At 42.7% G+C, this 26,190-nt stretch overlaps 3 protein-coding genes across 3 annotated transcripts in view; 2 read left to right on the top strand and 1 right to left on the bottom strand.

The window, feature by feature from the left end:
• The window catches only part of Dnajc3 (DnaJ heat shock protein family (Hsp40) member C3), a 38,071-nt gene extending 33,484 nt beyond the window's left edge, over positions 1-4,587 (top strand). The window contains exons 10-12 of the mRNA XM_052190643.1: positions 1,300-1,432; positions 3,097-3,245; positions 4,411-4,587. Of these exons, the coding sequence (XP_052046603.1) occupies positions 1,300-1,432; positions 3,097-3,245; positions 4,411-4,568 (440 nt within the window). The 3' untranslated portion in view covers positions 4,569-4,587. The remainder of the gene's footprint in view (positions 1-1,299; positions 1,433-3,096; positions 3,246-4,410) is intronic.
• A 6,416-nt stretch (positions 4,588-11,003) lies between these two features.
• The window catches only part of Uggt2 (UDP-glucose glycoprotein glucosyltransferase 2), a 177,479-nt gene continuing 162,292 nt past the window's right edge, over positions 11,004-26,190 (bottom strand). Inside the window, exon 39 of the mRNA XM_052190641.1 lies at positions 11,004-12,392. Coding sequence (XP_052046601.1) covers positions 12,370-12,392 — 23 coding nt within the window. The 3' untranslated portion in view covers positions 11,004-12,369. The remainder of the gene's footprint in view (positions 12,393-26,190) is intronic.
• LOC127691046 (ubiquitin-40S ribosomal protein S27a-like) lies at positions 19,879-20,425 on the top strand. The gene has a single exon (XM_052190645.1). It carries the CDS (start codon positions 19,915-19,917, stop codon positions 20,383-20,385), a length of 471 nt encoding a protein of 156 aa, XP_052046605.1. The 5' UTR covers positions 19,879-19,914; the 3' UTR covers positions 20,386-20,425.

Here is a 26,190-nt window from a genome sequence, read left to right as displayed (position 1 = left end):
TTTTTAAATTTAAGAATGAAAATATGAGCCGGGCATTGGTAGTGCATGCGTTTAATCCCAGTTCTAAAAAAGCAGAAGCAGGCCGATCTCTGTGAGTCCAGCCTGGTCTACAGAGCAAATTGTAGGACACAGAGAGACTGTGTCTCAGGGAAAAAAAAGAAAAGAATGTAAATATGTTTTAAGTTACGAGTTTGCATGACTAGCAGATCTGTGTGTCTTGAAATACTTTTCTCTCATATCCTTCAGAGAGTTTGTCTTCCAGGGCTGGGGCAGGAAGTGCTATGGGTATTAGTTGTAAATTTAAACCTCTTGATATTTGTGGTACTTTATGAGCTAAGTTGGAAAAAATTCCCTGACGATGAATCACAATAGTAGCACCATATAATACCACAGGGTATGGTTAGCCTCTGGGTTAGTTGCTTACCCTGGGCGTGTCTGTAGACACTGTTGGTGTCAGTGTGGAACAAGTAGCTGCAGTTTGTAAGCTTGTCATTTGATCATTTGTTCAAGTTCCTTCTTACACTCCTTATATAATTAACTGTGGCCAAGGTAAATAAATGTTAGCCAAACAAATTTCTTTTTCTTCATTATTTTTCCACAAATAATAGAATTTGGTCTCAAATCCTTTAATTTGTTTATTGAGAAAATGTGTGTCAAGCTTCCCTGACTGGCCAGCCGCAGACTTGGTAGGAGGACATTCTGGACTGGGCCGTACGCAGGCTGAGCCGTGCGCCACGGAGGAGAAACTGAGTGCAAAGGACCAGCTGAGCTCTGGAGGAAACGTCTAAGATTCTGAATAGTTTTCTTCTCTAAAGTCACACAAGTAAATTTAGTTCTGCAACTAGGCCTCATCAGAGCCCAGCCCCTGGGGCTGACACCGTGAGCTGGTTTCTAGTCACCATCTGCTCACACCTAGGTTTCCAACTCCCAGGCGTAGTGAGTCTGCGGTCTAAGGAAAGAGTCTGAGTCTGTCACAGAGTGTCCTCCCTGCTGTGCAGTGGGCATCTGAGTCGCAGTGGTGGTTAGATTGCTCTGTATAATATTGAACTACTTTGAAGGAGGTGTGGGGAGACAACGTGGGAGGGTAGACAAGTAAACCAACCAGTGAGTTCTGTCAAACAGGAACGAGAACTCCTGCCTCAATTATGAGTTGAGTCTAAACAAAATTATGAAAATGGCCCTCTTTAGGCCTTAGAAGCGGCAGTGCTGGGCAATGAGGACTTAGACCGGCATCAGTAGAATGCATAAAGGCACCGAGTCAGATTCCCCTGACAGCATTTTCCTAACACATTTTGCCAGCCATTCAGGACTATGAAACTGCTCAGGAGCACAACGAGAATGACCAGCAGATCCGGGAAGGCTTAGAGAAAGCCCAGCGGTTACTCAAGCAGTCACAGAAACGCGATTACTATAAAATCCTGGGAGTGAAAAGGTGAATGATTGACGCTTGCACGCTGTATTTAATTAACGGCTTTAAAGCTAATCCAGCTCCTGGTTCTCTTTGTTTACTCATTTACTCAATCATATTATTCTAACAATCTTTAACATCATGAACTGTCTTCAGTATGTTACAGGCAATTTTTTATAAAGACCAGTAGTGCACTAATAGAGGTGGTGGTGAGTGAAGGCGGCCATCACTAGTTCCCATCCTTGACTCTTGGGGAGAATTGAGAAGTACACTAGCACTTTATTTTGGTTGGAGTGAGAAGGAAGCCCTCCCCTGGGCCTAAAGTTCAAGTTGTACTGTACACGTGCCTGTCCTCTATGTGCTTCTGGGATTAAAGGTTTGCACTACCGTCCCTGGTGTGAAAGCATTTTTAATGCCCAGAAAAATCCTAAATTATGGTAGTGTGGAGACTCAGCAAGTTACAGCTGTAAAGACTTGTAGTATGTTCTAAGATGCTTAGTGAGGTGTCTCAGGAAGCCTCCGGGTTAGCTCAGTGGAGACAGCGGTGTTGGAGACAGCAGGTGTTGGAGAGGGTGTGGAGAAAGAGGAACACTCCTCCACTGCTGGTGGGGTTGCAAATTGGTACAACCACTCTGGAAATCAGTCTGGCGGTTCCTCCGAAAACTGGGCACCTTACTTCCAGAAGATCCTGCTATACCACTCCTGGGCATATACCCAGAAGACTCCCCACCATGTAATAAGGATACATGTTCTACTATGTTCATAGCAGCCCTATTTGTAATTGCCAGATGCTGGAAAGAACCCAGGTATCCCTCAACAGAAGAGTGGATGCAAAAAATGTGGTATATCTACACAATGGAGTACTATTCAGCCATTAGAAACAATGAATTCATGAAATTCTTAGGCAAATGGATGGAGCTAGAGAATATCATACTAAGTGAGGTAACCCAGACTCAAAAGGTGAATCATGGTATGCACTCACTAATAAGTGGATATTAACCTAGAAAACTGGAATACCCAAAACATAATCCACACATCAAATGAGGTACAAGAAGAAAGGAGGAGTGGCCCCTGGTTCTGGAAAGACTCAGTGAAACAGTATTCAGCAAAACCAGAACGGGGAAGTGGGAAGGGGTGGGTGGGAGGACAGGGGAAGAGAAGGGGGCTTGCGGGACTTTCGGGGAGTGGGGGGGCTAGAAAAGGGGAAATCATTTGAAATGTAAATAAATTATATCGAATAATAAAAAAAAAAAAAAAAAAAAAAAAAAAAAAGTTTAGGTAGTGGGCCGGCCTGGCATACAGTCCTCAGTATTTGCTCCCAACCATCCCTGTGGCCCCCAAAGGGAGGAAAAACAAAATTCACTATCGAGAACAGTATGCTAAGTCTTTGATCTTGGACTCACATCTTTGGAACTTCTAGGAAAACAAGGCTGTGCACACACAGAGCTTACAGTGCTTTTGCTGTGCTGTGCTGAACCACAGGCTGAGGCATGTGCAAGGCGAGCTCTCCCGCAGCCTTCCCAGGCAGGAGCTTAGCACAGCTCTCGGAGTTTTATGAAAGGAAGTTGGACCCTTTCATTTCTACATGTGCTTGGGAATCCTTGTTCATGGTGTAGTAAGAAGAATATTGAATGTGGAGGTTTTTTTTTTTTCCTGACAATTACTGAATAACTTCCCTTATCCTTCAGAAATGCCAAAAAACAAGAAATCATTAAAGCATACCGAAAATTAGCATTGCAGTGGCATCCAGATAATTTCCAGAATGAAGAAGAAAAGAAAAAAGCAGAGAAAAAGTTCATTGACATAGCAGCTGCTAAAGAAGTCCTCTCAGACCCAGGTACCTCTGCTCTTGAAGTGGAGCGACTCTTCCTGCCTATTCCCATCCCAAGCAGGGTCCGGTGTAGTGTGGAGTGGGCCAAGGTGTGAGCTGGAGGTGGCGGGTGCTGGTGAGGGCTGTGCTTTCACCAGTGTCTTCCTGCCTGAGGTTGGGAACTCTGGGGTAAATGGTGGAGTGGAAAGAATAGTGAATGTGGAATACTTTTTTCCTGCTTGAACAAGCTCCTGTCACTTCTTAGATTTGTTTTTTTCAGTCATGACAGAACAACCCTGAACATAACACACACATCTTCCAGACTCCTCTTAGTGTCCTAGCTCAGTGACGGATGATTCTTGGTACCAAATTCCCAAGTGTCTCAGGAGCCTGGCAAGGAAGCCAGTATGTCAGGCTGGCTTACAAAGATGAGAGGCCCAAACATGCTGGGCCCATGTGCTCCCATGGATGCGAGCAGAAATCTTGTTCCAAGTCACGGGAACAGACTTACTGGGTGACATGTATGTGCAGGAGACAGGCTAGGAGGAACTCATTCATGCTGTTTTTCTGTGCCTTTCCTATGTGTGAGGATGGGCACTTTAATTTGAGCTAGAAAGGTTCAACAATGAGGAAATCAAGTTTTGCCTCTTGAGCAAATCTTTTCTGTGCATCCATTTATACTACAGAATTGAAATGCCTTTTGTCCCAAGTTTGTTGTAATCCAGTAGGGGCTTTGTTATTAAATGGTAGGTACTGTTCTATTTCTTAAATGCAGAGTGCATTGCAAATTGTAATGCTGTGAGTGGCTGGAGCAGTCAGGTTCTTTAGGATTCGGAAGTGCTAAGGGAGTCCTGTCTGTCCCACCAACCTCCAGAGTGCCTCGGTGACCGTCACAGGCTACACCTTGGGAGGAAGCAGCCTTCTGGAGTGTTGTGCCTCACCTGTGGGGCCAAATGGCCCCAGGACGCTCCTCAGATACTCTGGAGGGGACTCAATGAGGTTCTTGCCTGAGGGACTTCATTTGGGGTGAGAGTGATGACAGGCTGTCTGTAACTCTGTGACGAGCATGACTTTGGGAGTTCTCTTTGCAATTGTTGTCTTCAGGATGGGAATGAGAAACTATGGATTTGAGTATTAAAACCTTGTACTATACCTTAGATAAATATCTGGGTCTTGACTTGCTGTTTTCTAGAGATGAGAAAGAAGTTTGATGATGGAGAAGACCCTCTTGACGCAGAGAGTCAACAGGGAGGCGGCGGCAACCCCTTCCACAGAAGTTGGAACTCATGGCAAGGGTTCAACCCCTTCAGCTCGGGCGGACCGTTTAGATTTAAATTCCACTTCAATTAAACCAGCTATTTTACTGCTCCTCTTCTTTATTATTATTTTTAACATTAAAAACAAATTTTGTTTGGGATTCTAATGGAAACAAAACGGAACAAATCTTTTAGTTTGTCCATGACCAAAGAGTTGTTTTAAAGATAAATGCTGTGCTTATTGTAGACTTAAGATTGACGGGCCTGTTGAGGTGTGAAGCAAGGAATTGTTTTTCTGACGAAGCAGCCTGTACTCATTTTATGACTTCTGGGAGAAGTGGCCTGAGGTATTTATCCTGTGGAGGTGTTCACAAGGCATTGACTGCACATTCGCAACCCTGGAGCAGAGAGTCCATCCAGGCTTGCATACTGACATGAGGAGGAGCTGTGATCCCTGATGGGTGTGTCTCAGTGTTCTTACAGGAGGCTGAAGAGCTGAGAGCCTGATTCTCACAACAGTTGTGCTTAGAGGTCGGCCAGTCCATTCCCTTGTGTGTTCCGTACCAGCCCAGCTGTCAGCTCTGCCGCAGGAGGGAAGGGGAGGGGAGGGGAGGGGAGGGACCGATCTCGCTCCAGGAAACTTAGCAGCAGGTGCTAGGGCGCATGTCCAGGTGTAGACTGCAAGTATTTTTGTTGTTATTTTATATCTATAGGAGAATACCAATTTCACTTGAATTTAATTGTTAAACTAAGCAAAGTAAAAATATATGAAAGAGGCTCTGTGGTATTTTAGACAATACTGTTGAAAGCCAGTTTGAAATGCTTTTTAAGTAAGTGAAGTTCCAAGTTGTTTGGTAGAAAGTTCCTGTCACAAAATTGGTTGAGAAATGGAAAGTTGCTCTGTCAGCACGAGCAGGCAGCGCAGTGGCCAGGCAGCAGCATCTCCTCCTCTTAAGCGCTTAGTCCAGCTGTGTCCACTGCACTGTTTGTGGGGTTTAGGGCTGGATGCTCCCTGGTTGGTTATTCTCCGAGAAGAAAGGAGAATCTTGCAAATCCACGCAACCGTGGCTGTGTACCTTCTGTCACTCACTTAATAGATGGCGTTTCCTCCTGAGACATCCTGTCCCTCTTACTTTAAAGCAGATACGTCTTTAAGAAATGTACTAGTCAGTATTTGTATACTGAATGATTTTTGCCCTAAAAATCTGTTGCTAAATCAAGAATATTGAATATTTATGGAACTACTGATGCTGCATTGAAAACTTAAAAGAATTACTCTGGTAAGAATTATCACCTCTATTCTAGAAATTTTTTGTTGTTGTTAAAAACACTGTGAGCTATTTTAAGCATAAAGGTCTAATATATTGCTTTTATAAAATTAAACATTTTAGTTAATTGTGGGAAGGAAGTATGAATGTAGCAGCCAAGCACAAATCATTTTCTTAACCTATAGACATGTCATCCTGAGCAGATAGAGAAAAGAACAGGAATTACATAGTTGAGTCGGGCAAACCATTTAAGAGCCTTTGCCTCTACTTAGGAGCCTATTTCCTACCAAACACCTACAAATGCATTTCAAGCCGTTCAGCTGTCATTTCGCTTCAGTGTCTCAAATCCAAGACAGGCAAGAAAACTCGGAGCTCTTATCCTAGCAGTAGAGACAGGCAGAGCAGGTGGATTCCTCAGTTTGGGCCAGCTTGGTTTACATGGTGAGTTCCGTGCCCAAATATTAAATCAGTTCAAGCCAGTGTCAAACACTGAATGGAAAATAAAAAATACTTTTGTGTTTTTCAAATCTTAGTAACCTTATGTCAACTCCTTACGTTGCAGTTGTCTGTCAGACTGACTCCTTTTGTGATGTCACTGACAGTTGCTTTGCAAAGCCCAGGGCTCACCGAGCAGAGCAAAGGAGACATCACGGTGCTTACACTCTCCTCAGAGCGATGTGAACCGTGCAGGCTAGAGGGTGCTGACAGGGTTGAGGAGGGCTGCATGGACACGTGCCCCGAGCCGGCTGCCTTCTCTCTTGCTTCCCAGAGAGATCTTTTTTTCCTTTCCCCTCCCACTTGTAATAACCCAAAGTAACAGCATTAGGCTTCGTCAGTGCAAACTTTGGTGCCAAAGGCAGATCCCGTGGCAGGGGACGAGGTCGCTCTCTTGTGCTGATAGGTCAGATAAGGATGTCCTGTCCTTCCAGCCTGGGTGCCGTCAGCTGCCTTTAGTGTCCAGCTTGTCCCAGATGAGGCCCAGTGTCAACTGTGGTTCTGCCACCTGCCTGACATCTGCTGGCACGTGCTGTGGAGCCACATTCCTGAGAATGCGTTCTCGGCCTTTCCCTCTTTTTTTGCAGAGCTACTTCCACATTCCACTTCTGTGTTTAGGAACTGCACGTGACTTTGTGGTAACTCTGAGAAGATGTGATCGAAGTTCACCTTGGCTGGAGCTTTGTCCCGTGCAGACGCTCCTTCCCTCCCTCCCTCCCTTCCTCCCTCCCTCCCTCCCCCCCCAGCACCCTAAGTGCAGTGTCATTGGGTGCTGTCCAGTGCTCTGCCGCTCAGGAAGACGGAAAAGCCTCTGCTATAGGGCCGCTCCTCTTATTTCTCAGTTCTAAAACTTTACTCTTTCTTACTATGAATAGAAGAAAACCTGAAAAACATCTCAATAGTTTATTAATGTGAATTGGATGTAACATCTTAATTTAAAAACATCCGTAGTCAGTGTTAAAAGTCTTTTTAAATAGCAGTATGCAGATTTTGTTATTGGAGTTCTGATAATGATCGGAATTACAATTTCTCTTTTTAAATGTAAGCAGGTGGCTCATGCCTGTAATCCCAGAATGTGGGGTTGCAATAGCATGTCACTGTGACTTTAGGTCCCACTTCAGAAATACCAAATGCAAACATATATTCCCAAAACGAGTATGAGAGGATTACCATGAGGCCGGCAAGCTGCACCAGTTAGCCGCGGCTCTGCAAGCCTGGGGGCGGGGGGGGGGGGGGGGGCAACCTGCCTGCAGAGCCTTCCCCGGTCAGTGGTGAGTGGAGATGGTTTCTTGACTGTGCTTGACTTTGCTGGAGTGAAGGAGGGAGAGGAGATGCTAATCTCTACGCGCTCACCTTTCCCAGATCGTATCATTCCTTTTCTATAGTGGCAGAATTTACTCTGTAATTTCGAATGATGGTAAAAGGGGAGGTTTTTTTTTTTTTTTAAACAGATGATCTCATTTGTTGAATGATTTAAGAGTAAAGTTAGCCACCGAGTGGCTTTGTGTACAGTAACACGTTTTATTGCGCGGTCTGTGGTTGAAATGCCTGTGCAAAGAAATTCAGGGCACAGGGGAGGTAGAAATTAGAGATGTTTGATAAATTATTACTCTTAAGTTTATATTTGTTTTAAATGGGACAAACCTTACTTAATCCATCTCAATTTAGTGTTTTAATAAAAAAGGAACTAAAATTATTTCAACTTGGGCTTACACATGTCAATGAATATGGGCAATATTTTTATGCCCGTGTATTTTCACATTTAATAAAAATATTTATGGTCATAACTATTACTTTCTTGCTTCTTTATGTTCATCCTTTAAAACTTTAAGAAAGTCCATCTTAGAAGTCTATTTCTACCTTTATCTCACACAGAATCAGGGACTGAGCTGACGAAGGGCATTTCTTTATGTGAGTTTACCAGGAAGAGCGGAGCACTTCCTTATGCCTTAGAAAATGTCTTAGAAAAATTGGACTTAAAAAGTAGGTTATTCCTCTATATGCTTTTAATATAAAAGCGTAACAAGTGGCTTCATCTCAACACTCACAATTCATTTGTGTCCTGGTTACATGAGTACATGGTGCTGTGGTTTCTAGAATCTAATGCAGTTTTATTAATTTTAGTTACTTTTTTTTATGTTGAAGGAAAAACAAAATGCTTAAATTTATATAGCACTTTCCCAGGTCAGGAGCCTCCATGTCCACTGTGGTGATCCATGACAGCAGATGTCAGTGCTAAAGGCGGCCGGTGCTGCCTGACGGAGGCAGAGGGGACAGCATCCTTTCCCTCAGAAGACACAGCTCCGGTTAGTGTTACCCTTGGGTCTGGGCTCAAGTCCTGAAAACAGGCAGTCCTCCTGAGGCCTGCAGTCTACCCCAGCAACTCTTGTTTTTTTCCTTCTTTCCCCCCTCATTTTGAGCAAACCCTTCCATGGGAGATGGGTGTGCGCAGACAGAAACTTAGCATGCATACCTACTGCCTTTGTCCAGTTCAGGCCATGGTCCTAAGGAGACAAAACCAAAGGGCTTTGGTGACTTCCTCTTGGAAGTCCTTCTCTCACTGGAAATGTTCTATTTCCTCACTTTTCTTCAATTTCTTTTTTTCTTTTTGTAATCATTCTTTTAAAAATCCTGCTTCTGCTCCCTTGAGAGTTAGGATGAGGAGTCTTAAGCCACTATCCCAGCTTGATCTTTGATGTCTGGCATAAACAACTAAGTTGTGAAAGTTGGTTGCTTCCAAACTCCCTATTCATTTACTTCGAGCTTTGCTTTCACTTAAATCCACTAAAGTAAGAGTGGTGAAGGTAAAGGCTGGGGCAGCACCCAAAAGTTTTCGCTTCTGAGCACTGGGCCATCGGTACCTGAGTCCAACCTTCTGGTGTGTCAGTGTATGTTGTTGTGTGTATGTATGTTGTTGTTTGTGACATCGTTTCTCGGTAAACCCTTGGTTCTCCTGGAATTCATTCGGTAGACCAGGCTGGCCTTGAACTCAGAGATCCATCTGTCTAGGACTCCGGAGTGCTGGGTATAAAGACACGTACCACCAACACCTGCCTGTATTCGTATTCTAATTTTCAGCCTGGACAAATGTGTCACACTTTAGGGCTGGAGAAAGTGAAAAACTACTCAGTTACAGAATGTAAAGATCCCCCCGCCGCCCCCCCTCCAACAAAGGAAACACTTTGACAAAAAAAAAAAAAAATTCTTATTTCAAGATGGAAGAACCAAGGCATAGTCACAATCAAAGTAAAACTCAACTCCAACTTCATAAATCACCCAGTGCCCAGTATTCACTCATGGTCTTCTGGACTCCTCCGGGCCGTGGCCCTTCCCTGACTCTGTTCTCTGCAGCACACCCAGCCTGTCTTCTAGGCTCAGCCTGGCTCCACGGCATAGCTGCTACTGTTGGTGTTTGTCCCATGGTATTGGCGACTCCAAAGTGATGGGGTCTTCTGCTGCAGTCAGGCTGCACATTCACCAATAGTCTCTCCTGTGACTGCTTCATGGTGCCAAGCCTCAGCTGCTCTTCCTGACCATACCTGGGAGGTGGGTATTACCGAGCTTGGCTGCCAGCAAGTTGTACAACCTCTAGAATACAGCTTGTGTGAGACCGTTAGGAAATACTTCCTAGAAGACCACTTCAGCGATGTTGGTCTTGTCTTCTTCAGAGCCGATTCTTCTGTCCCAGCAGACCAGCATCTTTTGTCCCAACAAGCAAAGATTCTACACCAGTGGTTCTGATCTCTTGTTAACCACAGCTAATTCTTCAGTTCCAGCTGATGATTCTTCACATAAATGACCCAGTAGAGTCTTGGCTTCCCTCTAAAACAGACTCCAATGTTTCCACTGTTCTCAAATTCTTGTAAGTTCCTCAAGAACAGCCCACTGATCTCTCCACAGCTTCTTAATTCAGCATTCCAAAGTCCTCTAGTAATCTCCCCTAAGACAAGATAGTCGGGTCTGTAACAGCATTAGCTCGCTCCTGGTGCCAGTTTCTGCCCTAGTTAAGGTTATCATTGGTGTGATGAAAACACAATAACCAAAGCAAGTTGGGGAGGAAAGGGTTTATTTGGCTTACACTTTGACAGTGTTCACTGAAGAATTTCCGGATGGGAACTCAAACATCAGGAACCTGAAGGACGGGCTGGTGCAGAGGCCGTGGGAGGTGCTGCCTGCTTGTTCCTCGTGGCTTATTCTGTTTGCTTTCTTAACAGAACCAGGACCACCAGCCCAGGGATGGTGGTACCATCCACAACTGGCTGGGCTCTCCCCATATCCATCTTACTTACAGGCTTGCCTACAGCCCCATCTTATGAGAACAGTTTCTAAATAGAGGCTCCGCTCCTCTCAGATGACTTTAGGTTCTGTCAAGTTGGCATTAAACTATCCAACCCAGGTTATTTTATTAAAAATGTCCTTGCAAAGAAAGATATAATTAAAAATCTGGATTTTCCAGCATATTACTTGTCTAGAAATGAGACATGAGAAATGAGCCTTCTCTGGTGCTGCTGTGAAGTGGGAGATGGAGCCTTGTAAGAGGACAGACCAGTAGAAACGGCTGTTGGTGGTGTGCCCTCATGGCACAGAGGCCCCAGGCCCATTCTCTCATCTCTTGCTTCTCAGCAGTGATGATGTGAGCCTCCTCCCCCCGGGAAGTATTGTGTTCTCCTGAGCCCAAAGCACTGTGGGAAAGTGTCCATGTACTGAAACCCTGAGGAAAAAGCAAAACCAACCAAACAAAAAACCCTTTCTTCTGTAAACTGTTTATTTGGATTATTTTGCTACAGAAAGTGGATAAATATGTGCATTTTTCAGATTCTCTATAGGCTGTACTATCAGATACAGCAGGATTACAATATTAATTCTGAAGAGCTAAAAGGACCCAAGGCACAGATAACTTCTATCTCAGTATGGAAGTGTACACAAACCCACCCCAAGATGAACCATCCCATCTCTAGATGTGGAGGGTTCCTCATTACACTGGAGCTTTCAAGATGACCTGCAACTGACAGAATCTGGAAGGGGTGACTGGAACTAGGCAGCCATGAGGCTCTATGAAATGTTTCTCAAATCCAGAGAGCTTTTTAAACAGGAATTCTCATGTTACATGGAACCTGTCAGAGGTGTCCAACCTTTTTCTACAGGTATGCTGGGCCTTATTCAAAATTATCCCTGGAATGTCCACAGCCCACCACACACATGTAGCCAAGAGGCCACAGGTTATACTACACATCTAGATCACGCGGGTAGATAAAATCTAAAGGACACTGAGGTATGCTAGTCTCAAGATGCTGTAAGTATAGAATATTTGAGTAGTTTAAAAATATTGACTATTCCTATTTATCTACTTAAACACAGCATAGGAGTCTTTTACTTAGCTTCTTTAGGAGTAAACACTTTAACACCCTTTACCTGATTTCTGTAAAAGTATCTAGTCCTTAAAAAAACCACAGAGTATGGCCTATGCCTATCAACATCCAGAAGAACATAAATATAGCACGAGATTAAAATCTATGACTCAAGATAAATGATTACAGTGCAATATGACTTCCATTTAATGACTGTTGAAGTATAAAATGGGCTTGCTTTTAATAATTCAGAGAAAACTATGAGTTCTTTTTCTTAAAAAGCACAGATTTCTGTAATTTTAAATGCATTTTTTTGGGTAAGGAAATATAGGTGTACTTGAGGCTGGAATATAAACCAACAAGGTCCTTCAAGAAACTTCAAGGACATCTGACAACATCAAACTAGCTGGTGAAAACAGCAGCAGCAGGAGAAGCGGCAACAATAACAACAACAGCAATAACAATAACAACAGCAGCAATGACAACAGCAACAACAGCAATGACAGCAGCAACGACAACAGCAGCAATGACAACAGCAGCAATGACAACAGCAGCAACGACAACAGCAGCAATGACAACAGCAGCACCATAAGCACCGGCAAAAAGGAAGAGTCCATCAATCACATAAATTAGGTTTATTTTAAAACTTTACATGTGTTTTAAATAAAGCATATAAACAGTCAACCTATGTCAATTTGAATCAAATGGCCTACTAGTCTTAGCAGTTCCACAAATTTCCAGCAGGTGGCAGGTTTTCATCATATTTCATCTTCTGAAAACAAGGCTAGAGTTCATCATGAACTGAAACTGCAGGGAATGGAAAGTTGATTTAGTATTTGAAATCTCAAAATACAAAATTAATCTAAAACGTATGCAAGGAATGAGAGATATAAAACATTCAAATTTTGACAGTCTTGCTTAATATATTATCTATATGTTGTCATTCAGTGTGGGGACAGCTCTTTGTACATTTTAGTACCCATTCTGATGCACCATAAACATGTCTTTTTTAACCACCTATAAATGTGAATGTACACAAGTCTATGGAAATGAATATATATTCATATACATATATATGCAATTAGCATTTCGTGAAATAGCATTGAAATACTATAATAAGACAAGATTACAACCCCATGCTATTTAACATTAACAGTACTAGACTGAGGCCTTTAAGAATACAGGATTATGCGGCACGCACAACGTGCCTGCCATTACTGAGGGACGTACAACAGTAAGAAGGTATACGTGGTCCTTTCTATTACAGGAGGACAGAGCATTCCAACTTATACTAAGTACCATACAGATGCAAGCTCAAGTCTAATGAGGACTCTGTAGCCCAGGATCTCTTGTCCTCCATAGTATCATATTATTAAGCTGTAAAATACTCTAACTGGGTAAAGAGGATTCAGAACACAAAGTGATATTTTGTAGGCAGAATGTAAAATATTAATGAAATGCAGTCTGATCCTATTTGACCCAACTTCTTTAAATTCCATTTAATTTCATTCCCAAGATGATAAAAATAAGAGAATAATAAAAGGAGTGAAATAGGCACAAGATGCTATTGGGGCAGAGCTCCAAATGATCATCTTCATCTAGGAAAACAACTCTGCTGACACACACACACACACACTAGCCAGGGTGCTTTTCTGACGGTGGCCTGGGAGGCTCAATAGAGAGCTTCAGCAGAAGTCGGCCAGGAAGGTGAGGAGTGCAGAGCAGAGGGTCTGTGCTAAACGCAGGCCTATCACTCCACACTGATCCTACAGCACAGAGAAACTGAGAGACTGAAAAGTGGAACTCTATTGTATCAGCAGAGTGTTACTGAGCATTGTATAAAGATTATTTTTGTATTATTCCATGCTGATTTCTGTGCCCCAATAGCTGGCTGCAATCCTGAGAATCTCCTGTCCCACTGTGGTATAAACATTTCTCCCCAATTACTCTGATTGGTTAATAAAGCTAGCTCATCAGTCAATAACTGGGCAGGGGAGAGTCTAGGGCTGGACTTCCTAATAGCAGGGGAGGAGCAGGAGAGGAAGTGGAGATTCCACAGGGAGAGAGCTCATGAGAAAACTCCAGAGGCAAGAGAGCCATCAGAACTAAAATGTAAATATCATGGGGATTTGGGCCAGGAGGGAGCCTCATTAGCTTAGAGGATTAAAACAGAGTAACACTGCTCAGTTGGGCCCCCAAGCTGGTTAAATAGATGAAACAGCTCAGCCTCCATTATCTGCGAGCTAGCTGGGCTGAGAGGAGAACTGCAACATACTTGTTAAAAAGCCCCAACACTGTTGATCTTTATGTTGTACATAATCTTTTATTCTTTGAGAGTTTCTCGGTGTGTTTTGATCATACTCACACCTCTCCCACCTTCTATTGGCCAATTCCACGTGTTCTTTCTCCCTTCTTCCCTTCCCTCACTTTCTTCCCTCCCTTCCCCATCAACTCCAGTTCAGTTTGTGTTCCCCAACTCCTTTTGGGTGTGGGGCCTGTCCTGGAGTGTGTACCATATCAGAGCACCAAAGAAAATTATGGCCACCCCCCCAGCAGCTATCAAATACCAATAGCTCCCCAGCCAAGGGTGGGGCTTCATGCCCACTTTCCCCTGTCCGTGCTGGGATTTTTGTTTTGTTTTGGAGACAGGGTCTTTCTATATCGTCTTAGCTGTCCTGGAGCTCGCTGTGTAGCCCAGGCTGACAATGAGCTCACCAGATGCTGGAATTACATGCCTGCTCCATTGTGCCCAGCCCAAGCTGCGCTCTGCGAGTGCGTTTGTGAAGCCTTGTGTCTGCTGTCATGGTTCCTACAGAGTGAGCGGATGGATGCAGTGCCTCCTGTGTGTCCTCCAACTGCTTCTACCTCTGGCTCTTATAAATGTCCAACTCTTCCTTTGGAGCCTCTGATCCCTGACCCTGGAGGGAGGACTGTGATGCAGATGCTCTATGGGGCCCTGTATTCCAAAGTCTCGTATGGAATCCTGATCTTGAAGGAAAATGCTTACAAATAAGGGAGAAAGCAGAGGCTGCCCCACAGATGTGGATACTCATTAATAAATTGCCCTTATCTGCCTTTTCTAGTAGCATATGGAATGTTACCTGTTCATTACACATACAACATTACACATAGAGAAAAACTTGATATTTGCATACTATGCCTACTGCCCAGAACCATCAATTAACTCCTTTTTGGGCATGCATTCTACTGAAGAAATAGACATCATAATAGATTGGAAACCCATGCATGCTAGCTATCCATTTTCAGTTTTATTCTGTTGTTCTTAACTATATAATAATATTTAAGAAACTCCAAATACTTGAAGAAAATAACAAAAGGCAAGATAAGCACACAAAACAGCTTACTGAATGCAAACAAATACTCAGTGAGGAAGGATAGCCTCTACAACATAACAAGACACTCAGTGAGGAAGGATAGCCTCTACTGCACCACAAGACACTCAGGGAGGAAGGATAGCCTCTACTGCAGAACAAGATACTCAGGGAGGAAGGATAGCCTCTACTGCACCACAAGACACTCAGTGAGGAAGGATAGCCTCTACTGCAGAACAAGATACTCAGGGAGGAAGGATAGCCTCTACTGCACCACAAGACACTCAGTGAGGAAGGATAGCCTCTACTGCAGAACAAGATGCTCAGGGAGGAAGGATAGCCTCTACTGCACCACAAGACACTCAGTGAGGAAGGATAGCCTCTACTGCAGAACAAGATACTCAGTGAGGAAGGATAGCCTCTACTGCACCACAAGACACTCAGTGAGGAAGGATAGCCTCTACTGCACAACAAGATACTCAGTGAGGAAGGATAGCCTCTACTGCACCACAAGACACTCAGTGAGGAAGGATAGCCTCTACTGCACCACAAGATACTCAGGGAGGAAGGATAGCCTGTACTGCACCACAAGACAGTGAGGAAGGATAGCCTCTACAACATAAGACAGTGAGGAAGGATAGCCTGTACAGCAAATGACAGTGGGGAAACTCGATGTCCTCATGCAAAAGAGCAAAGTTGGTCACTGTCTTACTCCATATACAAAAATTAACTCAAATATATTAAAGACCTAAAGGAAAACCTGGAAAAGGATAATGACACTGGGCTTCACAATGCTTTCTCCCGCAGTAAAACCAAAGGCATAAACAATAAAAGCAAAAAATTTGCGAAACCTAGAAACTCTGTGCATTAAACAGTACATTCTCAAGAGAAATGTAATCTACAAGATGAAAGAAATACTCACAAATGATGTGGTAAGGTGTGATAAGGTGTTCATCTTGAATACAGAACTTTCAGAATTCAATGACAAAAAATAACAAACACCCCCCCCCCCCAAATTCAAGACCACCACCACCAAAAAACCCAAATTGATTCAAAAATGGGGAAAGATTTTAACAAGCATGCCTTCAAAGATATACAAATGGCTAATAAGTATATAAAAAGATGTTCCACATAATCAATAATTAGATAAATGCAAACAAAACCACCAGTGAGACTGAGGTGAGAGCTGCCAGAAAAGGAAGCATCAAAACCTTCCAACAAGGAGCAGTGCGGGGGGATGGGCACAACCAAAACACGGGTCTACCTGGGACCTAGGGAAATAGTATGGAGAGTAACAAAAATTCAACACCTAGCATTCCATTTGTCAAATTTCATTTCTGAGGTCAAAAGACTTGAAGGTGAGTCTCAAGAGCTGCTTCACCGCCCAGAGCACCATTATTTATAATAGCTAAGAAATACCAACAGCCCAGCTGTCCAGGCTGAAAAGATAAACGAAATGTGGACATATGTATTCTATCTACTACTAAGCTGCTACAAGGGAAGCAGGACTGGGGTCAGGTCGGTGGTGGAGTGTGCCCAGCCACCGGTCATCTGTATCAGAAGCTCAGGGAGGCCACCCACCCACCCTCGCTGCAGTCTTCCCCACTGTCTGGATTCCCTAGGGCAGATCCGCCCTGCCAACCACAGGCCACATCTGCCAGAAGACCTGCCCTAGCTAAGGCAGGGCTCCCTGCTGGGGCAGAGGCCACACTGGCCACCAGATCTCCAGTCCCAAACTCGGGCAGAGACCCCCTGCTCAACCACACACCACATGGGCCAGAAAGCCAGAGATAAAACAGGACAACAAACACATCCAACGATGACAAACCCAGATGGGGGCACCCAGACCTATAATCCCCCCAAAGCTACAAGCCTAGACACCAGCAGGAAGGACACAGTTAACAATATCCAGGGCAACACGTGACCCCCAGGGCCTAGCTATCCTACAACAGCAAGCCCAGAACATCCCAACACCACTGAGGCACAAGAAAAAGACTGTAAAACCAACTTTATGAAGATGATAGAGGTCCTTATAGAAGCAGTGAATAAATTTCTTAAAGAAATCGAGGAAAATATATACAAAGAAAAATGGAGGAAATGAGTAAATCCCTTAAGGTCAATAAAAAGTCAGTGGAAGGAAATGAAGGAAATGGTTCATTCAAGACTTGAGAATGGAAATAGAGGCAATAAAGAAAACATTCTGAGGGAGAAAACCGGAACTGGAAAACCAGGTAAGCAGGCAAAAACTACAGATACAGCATCACTAACAGAATAAAGGAGATGAAAGAGCGAATGTCAGGCATGGAAGATGTGATGAAGAAAATAGATACTTGGTGAAAGAAAATGTTAAATCTAAAAAATTCCTGACACAAAACATCCAGGAAACCGAGACACCATGAAATGATCAAACCTAAGAGTAGTAGGACTAGAAGAAAGAGAATCCTAGATCAAAGGCCCAGAAAATATTCTCAACAAAACCGTAAAGTGTCCCTAAGCTAAAGAAGGAGATGCCTATAAAGGCAGAAGAGACACAGAACACCAAGTAGATGGTTCCAGAAAAGAAGGCCCCATACAGCCTCCCCACTATCACATAATAATCAAAGCACTAAATTTACAGAACAAAGAGAGAATATTAAAACCTGCAAAGGAAAAGGCCAAGTACCACATAAAGGCAGAACTGTCAGGATCACACCTGACTTCTCAAGGCAGACCCTAAAAGCCAGGAGGACCTGGGCAGATGTCTCTCAGATTCTCAGAGACCACAGATATCAGTTCAGACTCCCACTCCTAGCAAAGCTTTCAATCATCATGGATGAAGAAAAACCCCAAATTATTCCATGATAAAGTCAAGTTTAAACTTTTCACAAATCCAGCCCTAAAGAAGACACTAGAAAGAAAGCTCCAACCTAAGGAAGTGAACTACATCCATGAAAACAGAGGAAACAATTTCACACCAGCAAAACAAAGAGAAAGGAAATACAGCCACATACAGCCACACTACTCACTACCACTGCCTCCAAAATAATAGGAATTGACAAACATTGGTCATTGATAGTGCTCAATATCAATGGGCTTAATTCCCCAATAAAAACACAGAGAATAACAAAAAAACAAAATCCATCCTTCTGCTGCATCCAAGAAACACACCTAGACATTACTTCAAAATAAAGGGTTGGAGAAAAGACATTCCAAGCAAACGGACCTAAGAAACTGGTGTAGGCATTCTGATATCCGGCAAAGTAGGCTTCAAGCCCAAACCAATCAAAACAGATAGGAAAAGAATACTACATACTCACATATAAAAAAAAATCCATCCAAATATTTGAATTCTTTTTTTTCTTTTACTGGATATTTTCTTTATTTACATTTCAAATGTTATCCTCTTTCTAGGTTTCACCTCTGGAAATCCCCTATCTGTCCCCCCTCCCCTGTCTCTATGAGGGTGCTCCTCCCATCCACCCACTCCCACCTTCTTGCCCTGGCATTCTCCTACACTGGGGCATCAAATCCCCTTAGGCCTAAGGGCTGCTCCTCCCACTGATGTCCAACAAGACCATCCTCTGTTACATATGCAGCCGGAGCCATGGGTCCCTCCACACGGGTTTTTGGTTGGTGGTCCAGTCCATGGGAACTCAGAGTGGAGGTCTGGCCAGTTACACTATTGCTCTCCCCCATGGGTCTGCAATCCCCCCTCAGCTCCTTCAGTCCCTTCTCCAACTCCTCCACTGGGGACCCTACGCTCAGTCCAATGGTTGGCTGCGAACATCCACCTCTGTATTTGTGAGGCTCTGCTAGAGCCTCTTAGGAAATAGCCATATCAGTCTCCCGTTAGTAAGCACTTCTTGGTATCTGTAATAGCTTCCAGGTTTGGTGTCTGTATATAGGATGGATCCCCAGGTGGGGCAGTCTCTGGATGGCCTTTCCTTCAGTCTCTGCTCCACACTTTGACTCCATATTTCTTCCTATGAGTATTTTGTTCCCCTTCTAAGAAGCACTGAAGCATCCACACTTTGGTCTTCCTTCTTCTCGAGCTTCATGAAGCTCATCATTTTAAATTGCTGAATAGTACTCCATTGTGTAAATGTACCACATTTTCTGTATCCATTCCTCTGTTGAGGGACATCTGGGTTCTTTCTGGCTTCTGGCTATTATGAATATGGCTGCTATGAACACAGTGGAACATATTATATGTTGGAGCATCTTCTGGGTATATGCCCAGGAGTGGTATGGCTGGATCCTCAGAAAGTGGTATGTCCAATTTTCTGAGGAACTGCCAGACTAATTCCCAGAGTGGTTGTACCAGTTTGCAATCCCACCAGCAATGGAGGAGTGTTCCTCTTTCTCCACATCTTTGCCAGCATCTGCTGTCACCTGGGTTTTTGATCTTAGACATTCTGACTGGTGTGAGGTGGAATCTCAGTGTTGTTTTGATTTGCATTTCCCTGAAGACTAAGGATGAACATTTCATTAGGTGCTTCACAGCCATTTGAGTTTCCTCAGTTGAGAATTCTCTGTTTAGCTTTGTAGCCCATTTTTTAATAAGGTTATTTGGCTCTCTGGAGTCTGACTTCTTGAGTTCTTTGTATATATTGGATATTAGTCCTCTATTGGATGTAGGGTTGGTAAAGATGTTTTCCCAATCTGTTGGTTGCTGTTTTGTCCTAGTGACAGTGTCCTTTGCCTTACAGAAGCTTTGCGATTTTATGAGGTTCCATTTGTCAGTTCTTGATCTTAGAGTCCAATCTGTTGGTGTTCTGTTCAGGAAATTTTCCTCTGTGCTTCTATTTCCATTTTTAGATCCTGTTTTTGTTCAGTTCCTTCACCTGTTTGGTTGTGTTTTCCTGTAATTCTTTAAGGGATTTTTGTGTTTCCTCTTTAAGGGCTATCTATGTTTACCTGTGTTCTCCTGTATTTCTTTAAGGGAGTTATTTATGTTCTTCTTAAAGTCCTCTATAATCCCTTTCAGATCCGCCATTGTGGGTGGAGTCGCCACCACGATGCAGATTTTTGTGAAGACCCTTACGGGGAAGACCATCACGCTCGAGGTTGAACCCTCGGACACTATAGAAAATGTAAAGGCCAAGATCCAGGATAAGGAAGGAATTCCTCCTGATCAGCAGAGGTTGATATTTGCTGGTAAGCAGCTGGAAGATGGCCGTACCTTGTCTGACTACAACATTCAAAAGGAGTCTACCCTTCATCTTGTGTTGAGACTTCGTGGTGGTGCTAAGAAAAGGAAGAAGAAGTCTTACACCACTCCCAATAAGAATAAGCATAAGAGGAAGAAGGTTAAGTTGGCTGTGCTAAAATACTATAAGGTGGATGAAAATGGCAAAATTAGCCAACTCCGTCGTGAGTGTCCTTCTGATGAATGTGGCGCTGGAGTCTTCATGGGCAGCCACTTTGACAGGCATTACTGTGGCAAGTATTGTCTGACTTACTGCTTCAACAAACCAGAAGACAAGTAGTTGTGTATGAGATAATAAAAACCAGGAACTCATGTTTAAAAAAAAAGTCCTCTATAATCATCATGAGATGTGATTTTAAATCAGTCTTGCTTTTTTGGTGGGTGTGTTGGGTTATCCAGGGCTTGGTGGGAGAACTGTGTTCTGATGATGAGAAGTAACCTTGGTTTCTGTTACTTATGTTCTTGCCCTTGCCTCTCGCCATGTGGTTATCTCTCGTGTTTAGCTGGTCTTGCTGTCTCTCTGACTGTGGCTTGTCCCTCTTGCAAGCCTGTATGTCAGTAGTCCTGTGAGACCAGATCTCTTTGGGAGGAATTTGGGTATGGAAAGCTGTGGGAGATGGCAAGCTCCAGGGTGTAGACAGAAACTGGAAGGATCCTGTTCCCGGCTGTTCCTTAGTTTCTGTGTCCTGATGACTCAGGGTGGGTTTCTTTTGGGCCAGGAATTTGAGCAGAAGTCGTGCTCTTACCAATACTCAGAGGTGTTTGGTACTGCTAGAAGACCAGCTTTCTCCCAGCAGTATTTAGTTATGGAGAGCTGTGGCACAGGATCAGCTCCAGGCCCAGAGGAAACCCCAATTATATGAATTCTTTTTATTGGGGAATTGAGTCCACTGATGTTAAGAGATATCAAGGAGTAGTGATTGTTGCTTCCTGTTGTTTTGATGTTATTTCTATGTTTCTGTGGCTATCTTCTTTTGGGTTTGTTGAAAGAAGATTACTTTCTTGCTTTTTCTAGGGTACAGTTTCCCTCCTTGTGTGGCATTTCCCATCTATTATCCTTTGTAGGGCTGGATTTGTGGAAAGATAATGTGTAAATTTGGTTTTGTCATGGAATATCTTGGTTTCTCTATCTATTATTATTGAGAGTTTGAATACTTAACATCTATGCCCTGAATGCAAGGATACCCAGTTTTGTAAAAGAAACACTACTACCTCTTTTTTTTTCTTTTTTTTTTTATTATTCGATATAATTTATTTACATTTCAAATGATTTCCCCTTTTCTAGCCCCCCCACTCCCCGAAAGTCCCGTAAGCCCCCTTCTCTTCCCCTGTCCTCCCACCCACCCCTTCCCACTTCCCCGTTCTGGTTTTGCTGAATACTGTTTCACTGAGTCTTTCCAGAACCAGGGGCCACTCCTCCTTTCTTCTTGTACCTCATTTGATGTGTGGATTATGTTTTGGGTATTCCAGTTTTCTAGGTTAATATCCACTTATTAGTGAGTGCATACCATGATTCACCTTTTGAGTCTGGGTTACCTCACTTAGTATGATATTCTCTAGCTCCATCCATTTGCCTAAGAATTTCATGAATTCATTGTTTCTAATGGCTGAATAGTACTCCATTGTGTAGATATACCACATTTTTTGCATCCACTCTTCTGTTGAGGGATACCTGGGTTCTTTCCAGCATCTGGCAATTACAAATAGGGCTGCTATGAACATAGTAGAACATGTATCCTTATTACATGGTGGGGAGTCTTCTGGGTATATGCCCAGGAGTGGTATAGCAGGATCTTCTGGAAGTAAGGTGCCCAGTTTTCGGAGGAACCGCCAGACTGATTTCCAGAGTGGTTGTACCAATTTGCAACCCCACCAGCAGTGGAGGAGTGTTCCTCTTTCTCCACACCCTCTCCAACACCTGCTGTCTCCTGAATTTTTAATCTTAGCCATTCTGACTGGTGTAAGATGAAATCTTAGGGTTGTTTTGATTTGCATTTCCCTAATGACTAATGAAGTTGAGCATTTTTTAAGATGCTTCTCCGCCATCCGAAGTTCTTCAGGTGAGAATTCTTTGTTTAACTCTGTACCCCCATTTTTTAATAGGGTTGTTTGGTTTTCTGGAGTCTAACTTCTTGAGTTCTTTATATATATTGGATATTAGCCCTCTATCTGATGTAGGATTGGTGAAGATCTTTTCCCAATTTGTTGGTTGCCGATCTGTCCTCTTGATGGTGTCCTTTGCCTTACAGAAACTTTGTAATTTTATGAGGTCCCATTTGTCAATTCTTGCTCTTAGAGCATACGCTATTGGTGTTCTGTTCAGAAACTTTCTCCCTGTACCAATGTCCTCAAGGGTCTTCCCCAGTTTTTTTTCTATTAGCTTCAGAGTGTCTGGCTTTATGTGGAGGTCCTTGATCCATTTGGATTTGAGCTTAGTACAAGGAGACAAGGATGGATCAATTCGCATTCTTCTGCATGCTGACCTCCAGTTGAACCAGCACCATTTGTTGAAAAGGCTATCTTTTTTCCATTGGATGTTTTCAGCCTCTTTGTCGAGGATCAAGTGGCCATAGGTGTGTGGGTTCATTTCTGGATCTTCAATCCTGTTCCATTGATCCTCCTGCCTGTCACTGTACCAATACCATGCAGTTTTTAACACTATTGCTCTGTAGTATTGCTTGAGGTCAGGGATACTGATTCCCCTAGATTTCCTTTTGTTGCTGAGAATAGTTTTAGCTATCCTGGGTTTTTTGTTGTTCCAGATGAATTTGATAATTGCTCTTTCTAACTCTGTGAAGAATTGAGTTGGGATTTTGATGGGTATTGCATTGAATCTGTATAGTGCTTTAGGCAAAATGGCCATTTTAACTATATTGATTCTGCCGATCCATGAGCATGGGAGGTTTTCCCATTTTTTGAGGTCTTCTTCCATTTCCTTCTTCAGAGTCTTGAAGTTCTTGTCATACAGATCTTTCACATGTTTGGTAAGAGTCACCCCAAGATACTTTATACTGTTTGTGGCTATTGTGAAGGGGGTCATTTCCCTAATTTCTTTCTCAGCCTGCTTATCCTTTGAGTATAGGAAGGCCACTGATTTGCTTGAGTTGACTTTATAACCTGCCACTTTGCTGAAGTTGTTTATCAGCTGTAGGAGCTCTCTAGTGGAGTTCTTTGGGTCACTTAGGTAGACGATCATGTCGTCTGCAAATAATGATAGTTTGACTTCCTCCTTTCCAATTTGTATCCCTTTGACCTCCTTATGTTGTCGAATTGCCCGAGCTAGTACCTCAAGTACAATATTGAAAAGATAAGGAGAAAGGGGGCAGCCTTGTCTGGTCCCTGATTTCAGTGGGATTGCTTCAAGTTTCTCTCCATTTAGTTTGATGCTGGCTACCGGTTTGCTATATATTGCTTTTACTATGTTTAGGTATGGGCCTTGAATTCCTGTTCTCTCCAAGACTTTAAGCATGAAGGGATGCTGAATTTTGTCAAATGCTTTTTCAGCATCCAATGAAATGACCATGTGGTTTTGTTCTTTGAGTTTGTTTATGTAGTGGATTGTATTGATGGATTTCGGTATATTGAATCAACCCTGCATTCCCGGGATAAAGCCTACTTGACCATGGTGGATGATCGTTTTGATGTGTTCTTGGATTCGGTTGGCAAGAATTTTATTGAGTATTTTTGCATCGATGTTCATAAGGGAAATTGGTCTGAAGTTCTCTTTCTTTGTTGGATCTTTGTGTGGCTTTGGTATCAGCGTAATTGTGGCTTCGTAGAAGGAATTGGGTAGTGTTCCTTCTGTTTCTATTTTGTGGAATAGTTTGAAGAGTATTGGTGTTAACTCTTCTTTGAAGGTCTGGTAGAATTCTGCACTGAAGCCATCTGGTCCTGTGCTTTTTTTGGTTGGAAGACTTTCTATGACTCCTTCTATTTCTTTAGGCATTATGGGACTGTTTAGATGGTCTAGTTGGTCCTGATTTAATTTTGGTATTTGGTATCTGTCAAGGAAATTGTCCATTTCCTCCAGATTCTCCAGTTGTGTTGAGTATAGGATCTTGTAGTAGGATCTGATGATTTTTTGGATTTCCTCAGTTTCCGTTGTTATATCTCCCTTTTCATTTCTAAGTTTGTTAATTTGGATACTTTCTCTGTGCCCTGTGGTCATTCTGGCTAAGGGTTTATCTATCTTGTTGATTTTCTCAAAGAACCAGCTCCTGGTATTGTTGATTTTTTGTATGGTTCTCTTTGTTTCTACTTGATTGATTTCGGCCCTGAGTTTGATGATTTCCTGCCTTCTACTCCTCCTGGGCGAAATAGCTTCTTTTTGTTCCAGGGCTTTCAGGTGTGTCATTAAGCTGGTAATGTATGCTCTCTCCATTTTCTTTTTGGAGGCACTCAGGGCTATGAGTTTTCCTCTTAGCACTGCTTTCATTGTGTCCCATAGATTTGGGTATGCTGTGTTTTCATTTTCATTGTGTTCTAAAAAGTCTTTAATTTCTTTCTTTATTTCTTCCTTGACCAAGGTATCATTGAGTAGAGTATTGTTCAGTTTCCACGTGTATGTGGGCTTTCTGTTGTTTCTGTTGCTATTGAAGACCACTTTTACTCCATAGTGATCAGATAGGAGGCATGGGATTAGTTCGATCTTCTTATATTTGTTGAGGTCTGTCTTATGACCAATTATATGGTCGATTTTGGAGATGGTACCATGAGGTGCTGAGAAAAAGGTATATTCTTTTGTTTTAGGATAGAATGTTCTATATATATCTGTTAAATCTAATTGGTCCAAAGCTTCAATTAGTTTCATTGTGTCCCTGTTTAGTTTCTGTTTTCCTGATCGGTCCATTGAGGAAAGTGCAGTGTTGAAGTCACCCACAATTATTGTGTTAGGTGCAATGTGTGCTTTTAGTTTTAATAAAGTTTCTTTTACGAAAGAGGGTGCCCTTGCATTTGGGGCATAGATGTTCAGGATTGACAGTTCTTCTTTTTGTATTTTTCCTTTGACCAGCAAGAAGTGTCCCTCAGGGTCTCTTTTGATGACTTTGGGTTGAAAGTCAATTTTATCTGATATTAAAATGGCTACTCCAGCTTGTTTCCTGAGACCATTTGCTTGTAAAATTGTCTTCCAGCCTTTTACTCTAAGGTAGTGTTTGTCTTTGACCCTGAGGTGTGTTTCCTGTAAGCAGCAAAATGTAGGGTCCTGTTTACGTATCCATTCAGTTAGTCTGTGTCTTTTTATTGGGGCATTAAGTCCATTGATGTTAAGAGATATTAAGGAATAGAGATTGTTACTTCCTATCATTTTTGACGTTATTTTTTAAATTTGAATGCTTAACTTCTTTTGGGTTTGATGAAAGGTTACTATCTTGCTTTTTCCAGGGTGAAGTTTCCCTCCTTGTATTGGTGTTGTCCTCCTATTATCCTTTTTAGGGCCGGGTTTGTGGATAGATATTGGGTAAACTTGGTTTTGTCATGAAATATCTTAGTTTCTCCATCTATGGTGATTGAGAGTTTTGCTGGATATAGTAGTTTTGGTTGGCATTTGTGTTCTCTTAGAGTCTGCATGAGATCTGCCCAGGACCTTCTAGCCTTCATAGTCTCAGGTGAAAAGTCTGCTGTGATTCTGATAGGTCTTCCTTTATATGTTACTTGGCCTTTTTCTCTTACTGCCTTTAGTATTCTTTCTTTGTTTAGAACATTTGGTGTTTTGATTATTATGTGACGGGAAGTATTTCTGTTCTGGTCCAGTCTGTTTGGAGTTCTGTAGGCTTCTTGTATATTCATGGGCATCTCTCTCTTTAGGTTAGGGAAGTTTTCTTCCATAATTTTATTGAAGATATTTGCTGGCCCTTTAAGTTGTAAATCTTCACTCTCATCTATGCCTATAATCCTTAGGTTTGGTCTTCTCATTGTGTCCTGGATTTCCTGGATATTTTGGGTTACAAGCTTTTTGCATTTTGCATTTTCTTTAACTGTTGAGTCCATGGTTTCTATGGAATCTTCAGCATCTGAGATTCTTTCTTCTATCTCTTGTATTCTGTTGTTGATATTTGTATCTCTGTCCCCTGATTTCTTCCCAAGG

Source organism: Apodemus sylvaticus, chromosome 8, assembly GCF_947179515.1.
Source record: "Apodemus sylvaticus chromosome 8, mApoSyl1.1, whole genome shotgun sequence".
NCBI lineage: Eukaryota > Metazoa > Chordata > Mammalia > Rodentia > Muridae > Apodemus > Apodemus sylvaticus.
Note: the sequence above shows the minus strand (reverse complement) of the source record. Positions and strands in the feature narration are given on the sequence as shown.

Bases quoted from the DNA above. Each gene is read 5' to 3' on its own strand.
- LOC127691046 (XM_052190645.1), top strand. From the start codon at position 19,915: ATGCAGATTTTTGTGAAGACCCTTACGGGGAAGACCATCACGCTCGAG.